Source organism: Sander vitreus, chromosome 9 (assembly GCF_031162955.1).
Source record: "Sander vitreus isolate 19-12246 chromosome 9, sanVit1, whole genome shotgun sequence".
NCBI classification, from domain to species: Eukaryota; Metazoa; Chordata; class Actinopteri; order Perciformes; family Percidae; genus Sander; species Sander vitreus.
In genome coordinates this window covers 29,778,300-29,788,952 of record NC_135863.1, presented here as the reverse complement: position 1 = coordinate 29,788,952, position 10,653 = coordinate 29,778,300, and the positions used below count along the sequence as shown (strand labels likewise).

Here is a 10,653-nt window from a genome sequence, read left to right as displayed (position 1 = left end):
TAACATTTAATTCAAAAATAAATAGAGTATGCACAATAAACGTTATTAGTCTGAAAATACTTTTTTCTCTTCTTTTTTTTATTTACGATATTTTATTCCATTTATTTTCTTCTTCTACAACAAAAACATAAACGCAGTGTAGTGAACTGAATATTCTGCCAAGAACCACAGAAATCAAATGTTCTGCTGTTTACCTGCTTCTTCGTGTTACATGACATGAAAGTTTTTTCTTTCTACGTTTCATGTTGTTCCTTTATCCATTGAATGTTTAAATCCTAATTCTATTTCTCATAATGAAAACATATCATCTATGTTATAAACATAAAGTTTTTATCTGCATGTAAACTCCCAGCAATCACTAAAAAAAGCAATAATACATACATTTATTGGACACGACAAATTGTGTGCGTGCCTGTTTGTGCAGATGTTATTGTCTTGGTCTCTTATATTTAAGCCTAACTCATACTTACTGTAGTTCTCTGCTGAGTTTGTATATCCGTAAGGGCTGTTGCTACAACTGTCATTATCAGACGTCACACAATAAGGACTGAGGAAAGTCGTTGCAGAAGACACTGTTCTGCAGAAGTTGACGCATATTTGGTGTGCATGTTGAACCTAAATCTTTTCATTGTGATCAGAAAAGCTTCTAATCTAATTCTAAAGTATTGTGTTATGTTGTTGAGACTCGTGTATCTCACATCTCTTTCTGTGATGTCACAGATGTCCTTCTGGTTACAGCCAGCGTTGTGTGTGATGTGCATGAGTGCATTTCCCTCCTCATGAAACATTGTCTTAAAAGTTTGAACCCTGCATTATTAAATGTCTTATGACATGCTGCTTTTTGGATGCTTTTATATAGGCCTTAGTGGTCCCCTAATACTGTATCTGAAGTCTCTTTTATATAGGCCTTAGTGGTCCCCTAATACTGTATCTGAAGTATCTTTTATATAGGCCTCAGTGGTCCCCTAATACTGTATCTGAAGTCTCTTTTATATAGGCCTTAGTAGTCCCCTAATACTGTATCTGAAGTCTCTTTTATATAGGCATTAGTGGTCCCCTAATACTGTATCTGAAGTCTCTTTTATATAGGCCTTAGTGGTCCCCTAATACTGTATCTGAAGTCTCTTTTATATAGGCCTTATACTCTTTCATCACTGTATCTGAAGTCTCTTTTATATAGGCCTTAGTGGTCCCCTAATACTGTATCTGAAGTCTCTTTTATATAGGCCTTAGTGGTCCCCTAATACTGTATCTGAAGTCTCTTTTATATAGGCCTTAGTGGTCCCCTAATACTGTATCTGAAGTCTCTTATATAGACCTTAGTGGTGCCCTAATACTGTATCTGAAGTCTCTTTTATATAGGCCTTAGTGGTCCCCTAATACTGTATCTGAAGTCTCTTTTATATAGGCCTTAGTGGTCCCCTAATACTGTATCTGAAGTCTCTTTTATATAGGCCTTAGTGGTCCCCTAATACTATATCTGAAGTCTCTTTTATATAGGCCTTAGTGGTCCCCTAATACTGTATCTGAAGTCTCTTTTATATAGGCCTTAGTGGTCCCCTAATACTATATCTGAAGTCTCTTTTATATAGGCCTCAGTAGTCCCCTAATACTGTATCTGAAGTCTCTTTTATATAGGCCTTAGTGGTCCCCTAATACTGTATCTGAAGTCTCTTTTATATAGACCTTAGTGGTCCCCTAATACTGTATCTGAAGTCTCTTTTATATAGGCCTTAGTGGTCCCCTAATACTGTATCTGAAGTCTCTTATATAGACCTTAGTGGTGCCCTAATACTGTATCTGAAGTCTCTTTTATACAGGCCTTAGTGGTCCCCTAATACTGTATCTGAAGTCTCTTTTATACAGGCCTTAGTGGTCCCCTAATACTGTATCTGAAGTCTCTTTCCCAAAATTCAGCCTTGGTGCAGAATTACAGCCACTAGAGCCAGTCCCACAATGAGCTTTCCTTAGGATGTGCCATTTCTGTGTCTGTAGCTTTAAATGCTATTGAAGATGAGAGAAGGGGGGCAAGGTGGAGGGTGGGGGTGTGGTCTTGACGTAAAACACGATTCCATGGTGCTGTTCGTGGTCTGAAACTCCACAAGACACCTTTCAGAGAACAAGCACTGCCTCATCTTTGTACTGCAGCCTGTTCAGACATACAGAAGTACATTTACCTGTGCTTACAACACCACGCCATGTTGCTGAGTAAACAGATTTATTGGCCACTGACTCACAACTAAATACTTGAAATATAAAATGTGTTTTCTCAGTCGTCATCTTCCTCAGCCTCGTCTCCCGAGTCCTGCAGCTCTTCCTGGGCAGCTTGCTGCTCATCCAAAGCTTCTTTCAGCACCTGCTCCTCCTCCAGCGACGGGTCCAGGGCCTCGGTGATTTCGGGCCCGCTGGGGTATTCTTTCTGTGGCAGCGGGGGGACAGGCGGGCTGTAGCCTTCCCCTGCATACTTCAGACCCCAGCCAACATAAATGTTCCCAAACTTCCTGAATGAAGAGACAGGGAATGGTTGTTTGTAAATTGCAACATTGCCTTCAGGATACTGTGAGAGATCCAACAGAAGAAGTCAAGAGTATTCTGATCTGTTGACTTACTTTCCACAAGCATATGCACTTGAGCCCGGCCAGAGGTTAGAGCGCAGCACAGCTACTGCATGCTGGGAGGTGAGAGTGGAGGACACCTTGGAGGTCCAGGGAGGAGTGCTGAACATTTCTGAGACACACAAATGTTAAAAAGACTTCAAGGACATAAAGTCATGGCTCTATGGACCAAAAAAACTAACTCTGGTATGCTATTTTATTTAGATACGTATAGGTTTATATCAATAATTGGTTATCATACTTTCCAAAAACAAACGAGATAATGTCAACTGTTGTGGAGGATCAGACAGGTGAGGGCGATGGGCGAAGATGGCGCCTGAAAGAACCTGAACTCTCTTGATTGTTGTTCGATCCTAAAATCTTGACTCTAGCCTATCAACATTTGTATCACCTCCTGACTCTTAGCTGGATTTTGGCGGCTGGAAGCCGTCACTGGTTTGTAAAGTCAAAGACTGACCTGCATCCTGGGAGAGGGGGGTGAGCAGAGGGGGTCCGACTTCTGGCTCGGGCTCATCGGGCTCCTCTTCCTTCTCCTCTGCCTCACCTTCCTCATTAGGGTCTTCTCCTGGTTTCACAGCCAGGTTCACCCAGGTACAGCGGCCCTAAAGCAGTCCACATCCACACATTAAAGGGGAACTGTGCAGTTTTTTTTAGCTTAATTTACCTTAACTGAACAGCTTAGGAGTCATTGGAATGGTTCTATGACTTTTTTCGGGTTGAATGGTGTTCGTCCTGCTTCCCCCCCTAGCGTCTGTGAGCGGAAAAACCACCCGTGCAACTTTGTTGCTATTGTCTGTAAAGGTTTTTCGCTGTCTGTTATGGGCTTACTAGCTAGCTAGCTGTCTACCATACCTGCCAACACTCCCGTTTTTCCCGGGTTTCTCCTGTTTTTTAGCCCTATCTCCCGGACCCCTCCCCGTTTGATATTTCTCCCGGGAAACTCCCGTAATTTGCATGGCCCAAACTCCTTTATAAATAATTGGACCAATATGTTTGTCTAATGTTGACCAGTTGCCAGATCTTGTAAGAAACGCATCCTATTCACACAATCCACCCCCCACACCCCCCACCCCCAACCCCAGCCCCGGTCGCGCCGCCATGCCCCCGCACAAATCTCCCAGATTTTGAAAACCAACTGTTGGCAGGTATGCTGTCCACCTCAGTGGACGTGGCTCCGTGCGTTCACCGGCTTCTTTGAAAACAAATGCACATGACCAGAGGGAGAAGATGGGAGGGGGGGAGAGTCGCCAACGAGTTTTTTTCGCCAACAGTGTTGCCAAATATCTATTCCGAAACTGTAGGGGGAGCTCTATAGAGAAACCTGCGAGCAAAAAACGAGAAAACAGAGAAGAAATTGCCAAACTTGCACAGCGCCCCTGTAACAAAGCCCTGAGTTGAGAGATGGCTGCATGCTTCCATCAGACCGTACCTGCTGCAGGATGTGCTGAACATGATGCACCCAGCTGGACAGAGTCTCCGCCATCTCAACAACCGGAAGGCCCTCAAAGTCAGGATTGGCTTCGTAGCTGTCCCGGGGAGACGTGTCTTCCTCATCGCCCTCCTCCTCCCCGGCCTGGAAGAAGCCCTGGGGGCTGACCTGTGTTCCGGCGGAGATGCGAGCGATCTGTGCTCTCAGGTAGTTGGCTTCATTCCCGGGGAAAGGCGGGTAGCTGACCACCGGGTTGTCCAGCCTCCCCGTGAAGAATTTACGGATTTGGCGAGCAGCGGTGATCTGCGCAGGACTGACTGACGGGAGCTTCACCCAGGGAAGACCCGGCTCTTTGCACACATAATAAACATACTTGTTCGTCCCTGTGCCCAGGGCCTCCTTCGGCACTTCTGGGAGGGGTTTATAGGTCGACTGAGGGAGAGGGTCCGTCTGAAAGCAAAGCCAGCACAAGACCAGAAACGTAATTAATGTCACTTCTGTCCCTCCAAGAGATTAAGAGACTCTCTGGATGATCAAACAGCGGGAACAGTGCTGTGTCACACTGATGGCAGTAATGCAGTAGACATGAACATCAGACTGAAGGCCTTTTTCATTTCCCAAATTGTACATCCTTGATTCCTCTCCTCGATTCCTCCCCTCGATTCCTCCCCTCGATTCCTCTCCTGGCGTCTTATGCTGCGTTCCAGACACAATTTTTAGCCCATAAGTTACGACTTCAAGTCACGACTCACAACTTGGTAGCGTTCAAGGTCACCACAAACCCTTCTAGCTAGCGTTAGCGGCTACCTAACGTTGACGTTGGCTTGCGCTAGCTGATACTAGCGATTTCTAGTCGCCGACATATTTTGGGCTTCATTTAATAAACATAACCTGTAGTAGTACATAATCCTATGTGTATTGTTTTGATTACAATGTGTGGAATGACTTTACGTTGCCTATTTATGTATATTTATTTCTATTTCTCACTGTTAGTCACCAGCGTCTGTACAGCATCAACAGAGGTCGCCATTGTTGTTTATGTGTGTGTGACGTCAAAAACTGTATTTGGGAGTACAACCATCTGGTACGAGTTCACGGGTAGTAGCTAAAAAGTTACGGGGTTGACTGCCGTTCCAGGGCACTTTCATGGGTAGAAGGTTGTGAAAACACGAGTTACGAGTTGCCTGGAACGCAGCATTAGTCCCGCCCACAGGCTATTAAATATGACGTGCAGCACAGCTGCATTGGCTGTTATTGTTTTGTCATGAACTGTATTTTATGATTTCTGTCAGATGAGAAGAACAGTGTTCATGACAACTTCTATATTTACATTGAATTCAGTTCACAACGTGACATAGTGTAATAAAAATGTAGTGATGTTGTATATTATTATTTGTTGTATTTAAAACACACACACACACACACACACACACACATTTATACATTTATAAAGCCTACTTACAAAGTATGGCTATACAAATGTTTGTATGAAAAGAATTACAAATATATGCAGTATTATATAGCTACAAAAACTCACTCTATCGATATATTATTGATGCGTGGAACAGCTCTTCATCTTCAATCTGCGTGTAGACTTAAAACCACCCCCTCCCTCCCCCCACCTGAATTTTTTTTCCGATTCAGAGACCCGCATGGATACTTCTCTACAGTCCCTGTAAGGCAGCGTTGCTTTTTAAATGATGTATTGTAATGATGTATGAGTGTTATCTATAACGATTTACTTAAACGTTTCCATGATGCACTAATGTCACTACAGCTGATATCATTATTATTATCATTATATCATCAGCGGACATTTAAGCAGCCAAACTATCCGTTGTTACAAACTGGACAGAGGAAACAGAACTTTTAGGAACTGGGACGCCCTTCGACATGACGCGCTGAGAATAATTTCAAGGTCACAAGCCGGAAGATCGAGGAGTCGAGGAGTCGAGGAGGTACAAATTTGGGAAAGGAGAAAGGTCCTGAGGAAGTGCTGAGTTTGCTCATTAAAACAGGAGCCAATCAGAGAGCAGGGAGGCGTGTCTTTAGAGCAGGAGCCTGGGTGCGTCTGAAGCTGGAGGGGAAATGAAGCAGATGAACTGTGTCCTCACCTCGGTGTCTTCCGTCTCCGGCTCTGTCTCGTCTTCATCGAGGCTGGGCTCCTCCTCTTCCTCCCCCTCTCTGTACTCTGCCTCAGCTACGATGTAGCTGCTCTCTGTGCCCAGAACCTTGCCCCACAGCCGGCAGCGTAGCAGCGCCTGCGACTCCACCAGCTGCTTGAGAGCCAGGAAAAGCCTCTGTGTCTCCTCGCGGCCCAGCCCCACCCCCGCCTGCTCCAGGTAGAAGCCCAGCTCGCTCACATTAGGGAGGGGCGTCTCCATCTGACCACACCAAGCAAACAGTCTTATGAGTATTATTCATATTCTCTATGAGTATTATTCATATTCTCTATGAGCTAACACTCTTATTCATATTCTCTATGAGTATTATTCATATTCTATATGAGTAATAGCCAGGGTTCATACACATTTTAACCAATACTTTTCCATGACCTTTTCCATGACTTTTTGGCAAATTTCCATGACTATGTATTCCTGAAAATGTCAGTCGACATTATACAATAAGAATAAAAATCTGTGTTAAAGTTTACCCTCAGAGGTTTAACAATAAAATAAATGACAATTTATGTGGTTCATAGTGGGAGTCGTAATATCGCGCCCCGAATAGAACGGTGAGGTTAGGACGACATGACAATACATTTATTAATCACATGTTATTATACTGTGTTAAAAAAGAAAATCCATGACTTTTCCAAAACTTTCTGGGTCTTTTTATGTTTCCAAAACCTTTCCAGGCCTGGAATTGGCATTTTTCAAATTCCATAACTTTTCCAGTTTTTTTCAAAACGTATGAACCCTGAATAGCCACACCATGTTGGTTCGGTACATGTCCAGGTAATGAGGCATGTGATGCTAACAGTCAGACCTGTGCTGCAACCCTAGTGCATGTGTGTGTTTGTGCGCTGGTGCGTGCGACAGTACCAGTTCGTCCTCCTGGTTGGCGTCCTCCGGCTGGCTGAAGAGCGAGCGCTGCTGCTCCGCCAGCAGCTCAGCAGCGCTGGTCTCTGGGAGCTCTCTCAGGCTGCTCTGCTGCTCCCCTAATGCGGCCCGCTTCACATCGCGGCTCATGTCCTCAATCACATCCACCACGTTGGGAGGATGCTCATCCATCACCTTCAGCAGCAGCCCGGTCAGGTGGTCATAGCTGGAAAGCAGGAAGAAAAACGTCTGGACCATCCATCATCTCAGACACTGATACATAAACATAACATAACCCATAAACACGATATATATATACATATATATATATATATATATATATATATATATATATATATATATATATATATTACAAATATGACTCTCCTTACTGAGCGGCAGCATGGCTTGCTCCTGTTTAGGACTCTTTCTCTGGTCTCAATATAAACCTGAGACCCACTGAGAGCTTTCTTCACAGACACAATGTGGAACTGAAACATTCTCCCTCACTGATGACAATCATCAGGTTTCCTGCTTTTTACATGAAATGATTAGCTTAGTCAATTCATTGATAAGTCACGGTCAACAGGAATCTTTTGAACATTTCAGCAAACCTTTAAAGGTGCTCTAAGCAATGTTGGGTGACGTCACTTCTTGTTGACGTTCAAGGTATTGTCAAACAAAACGGAGGCTAGCTCGCCCCTCCCTCCTCCTCATCCCGTCCCCTCCCCCTCCCTTCCGTGCTTCCGTGCACTAACCTCCCCCAACCCCCCACCCCCCAACTCCTTCTTGTCAGTTATTGGCTGGAATACTGTTTGTTATGTTTGGTGGTGCAGGTTGGCCAGTTTGTTTTTGTTGGCGTTTGTAGAACCTGGGCTGTCTACAGAGACCGCGTTTTTTTTACAGTGTGTTCAGGGGACAGGCAGCTAGCAGATAGTGAGGAGATGTTTGCTGTATGTGACAAAAAATGTTGTAGCCTAAAAAACGCGTGACATCGCTTAGAGCACCTTTAACAAAATATTTTATTAAATAAATATTATATTAAAAAAAAAAATTTCAACAGGAATTATTTTCAATATGTTAAATTACACAATTTGATCTTGTCCTCCAAAACGGTGATGGCATCAAATGTTTTCAGATATTTTAGCAGAGTTATATATTATATAATATAGAATATATTCTAAGCAGAAGTCCATGTGCAGTGTTTCCCATACATTGATATACTTGTGGCGGCCCGCCGCACAATCAATGTTGACCGCCACATACTGACGTATATGCTCTTTAGGTTTTTGATGCTCAAAATTTCCTGGGGGAGGACCCACAGACCCCCCCCGCTTCATATGTGTAAGGCCTATTCTGAGCCAGGAAAAACCGTAGTATTATGAACACCTCAGAACAATTTCTCCAACATGGATGCATTCAAGTTAAGGTTAATGTGTACCACCACACAAAGGGGGAGGGGAGAAATGGACTTTTCAGCATGAGCCTGTCTCTCTCAGCCCCTAAAATGATATCACTTTGCCTGCTGTACAACTGTCTACATCTTATAACTTATTCCCTGTTATATATTGTTCTTATTCGTACTTAATCAGTCAGTTAATATGTTATGTTAATATTTTTATAGTTAATATTTAATAATAATCTACTGCACTGTTCAATCCCTGCACTGTTCACTGTTGCACTACCACCATTGCACACAGTCTACCATAGCACCTTATCATGGTCATTGCATTTCTGTGAGTGATTTTTATTTTTATGTATGTGTGATATATGTGTGTATATGCGTTTGTTGTGTTATGGTTGTCTAAGCTACTGGATGCCTAAAATATCCTTCAGGATGAACAAAGTGTCTATCTATCTATCTATCTAGTCAATATCGACTTATGTGTAAGAGACACAAAACAATCCCCAGTAGAGAAATTGGGTAAGTTGCAAACATTTTGTTCATGTTCAACAAGTTAACAACATATACAGTAACATTTAAGTTTATTTGTTTTGTCTTGCATGCCGAAGGTCACAAAGAGGTGAACAGCATCTGACTGTTAAACAGAATTACAACGTGGTATCTTTTGTTTTGTCAAAGAGAAAATGTACGTTTGTTTTTTGTTGTTGAAAGATTACATTCATTGTGTGCTGTAACTGCCCCTGCACCCTTATAGACTTGAGGATGGGACTGTGGGCAAAAATATTTGCAGTACAATTAATATAAGAATTCTGCAACTCTTTCCGTGCATGACCCCCCAGGTCAGCTACCACCGCAAATAATTTAGAATCTCATTCAGTGGGATTCTCAGCAAACTTCTTATGGAATTGTTTAATAATTGTTTTGTTATAACCTAGCTAGGTAAAAAAAACACTAGGTTTAATTCTCACTCCATATAAAATGGAGGTGACTTTCTACTTATTTTGCAGTAAAATGTATTTAAATAGATGTAAAAGTAATCCTGTTCTAACTCTATATATCGTATGACATGGTTTCATTAGGTCGGTCTGTGACATGTAGCGGTTTGAGGTTCTTTACATGCGCTGGCACCGATACCGTAATTTCTTGAGTAGACGCGCAACGAAACCCAACTGTGGGCTTGACCGCAGTCTACAGCGGGGATCACGGAATGTGCCGAAGCCAGCCGAGCGAGCGAGCTAGCGTTAGCTGAGTAGAGCTAACCCAGCTACTCACAGGTTCAGGTGGCTCTCCGTGCTGCTCTTCAGCAGGAAGGCCTTGAGCGCGGCCGCGGACTGCAGCCGCCGGCTGTCCTCGGACTCCATCTGTCTTCTCCTCCGTTTCTTTCTCTTCTCGTCTTCCAGCAGCTTCGATACACACACACACACCGGCTAACGGAAAGCCACAACAACTTCTGTTAGCACGCCAACTGCACCGTTGCTATGGTCACGGGAACACAACGGTTGCCAGGCTACAAGAGCACCGCGAGCCCATGGAGCCCCTGCCTGGAGGGTTTTTGTTTTTAGGATAAAGGTTAAAGGGTTAAAGGGGAGAAATATTCTTGAAAAGAAAATATTGGTAAAAAAGAAAAAAAGAAAACTGGAAATGTAAGTAAGTATGTGGATACATTTATTATTGCTGTTATTAAATAATAGTATCTGGTGTTCTTTAAAAAAAATTTTGCTACGTTTTGTCGGGGCTGAACGTGGCCGTGATGTGAATGAAACAGGACAGATATGGAGGGTGGGGGCACACCATGTGTTTGTAGCTGTTTGAAGATAAATCTAACTGTCCCAAACTGTAAACCCTTTGTCACTGATCAGAGAACAGCAGCATTATTATTCTAGAATAATATTAGACAATGGTCAGTCTAACTGTGTGGGGGCGAACACGGCTTCCTAGAGATGTTCCCTCATTCAGTGCTGATGCTGACTCCAAACTCCTCCATAGTGTTCAGCTGAGATCAGGTAGCATCAAACCATTCAGCAAGCCCTCATGTCCTGTATGGAAACATCTCTGAGCATATGTACGCAGTCGTTAACTGGGACAAACAGAGAATCAGCTCCCTCAGAGATTGTCACGTCACGCTGCAAAGAGAACCGGAGCTGCGGGACTGAAGAGATAAAA

The 10,653-nt window shown here is 43.3% G+C and overlaps 1 protein-coding gene across 1 annotated transcript; it reads right to left on the bottom strand.

The window, feature by feature from the left end:
• Window positions 1-2,207: 2,207 nt before the first annotated feature.
• rsph4a (radial spoke head component 4A) lies at window positions 2,208-10,570 on the bottom strand. The gene is made up of 7 exons (XM_078259589.1): window positions 9,763-10,570; window positions 7,089-7,311; window positions 6,159-6,428; window positions 4,045-4,494; window positions 3,073-3,217; window positions 2,610-2,727; window positions 2,208-2,501 (listed from the first exon to the last, which is right to left on the bottom strand). The coding sequence occupies exons 1-7, from the start codon at window positions 9,849-9,851 to the stop codon at window positions 2,270-2,272; spliced, it is 1,527 nt and encodes a 508-aa protein (XP_078115715.1). The 5' UTR covers window positions 9,852-10,570; the 3' UTR covers window positions 2,208-2,269.
• Between the last annotated feature and the right edge of the window lie 83 nt (window positions 10,571-10,653).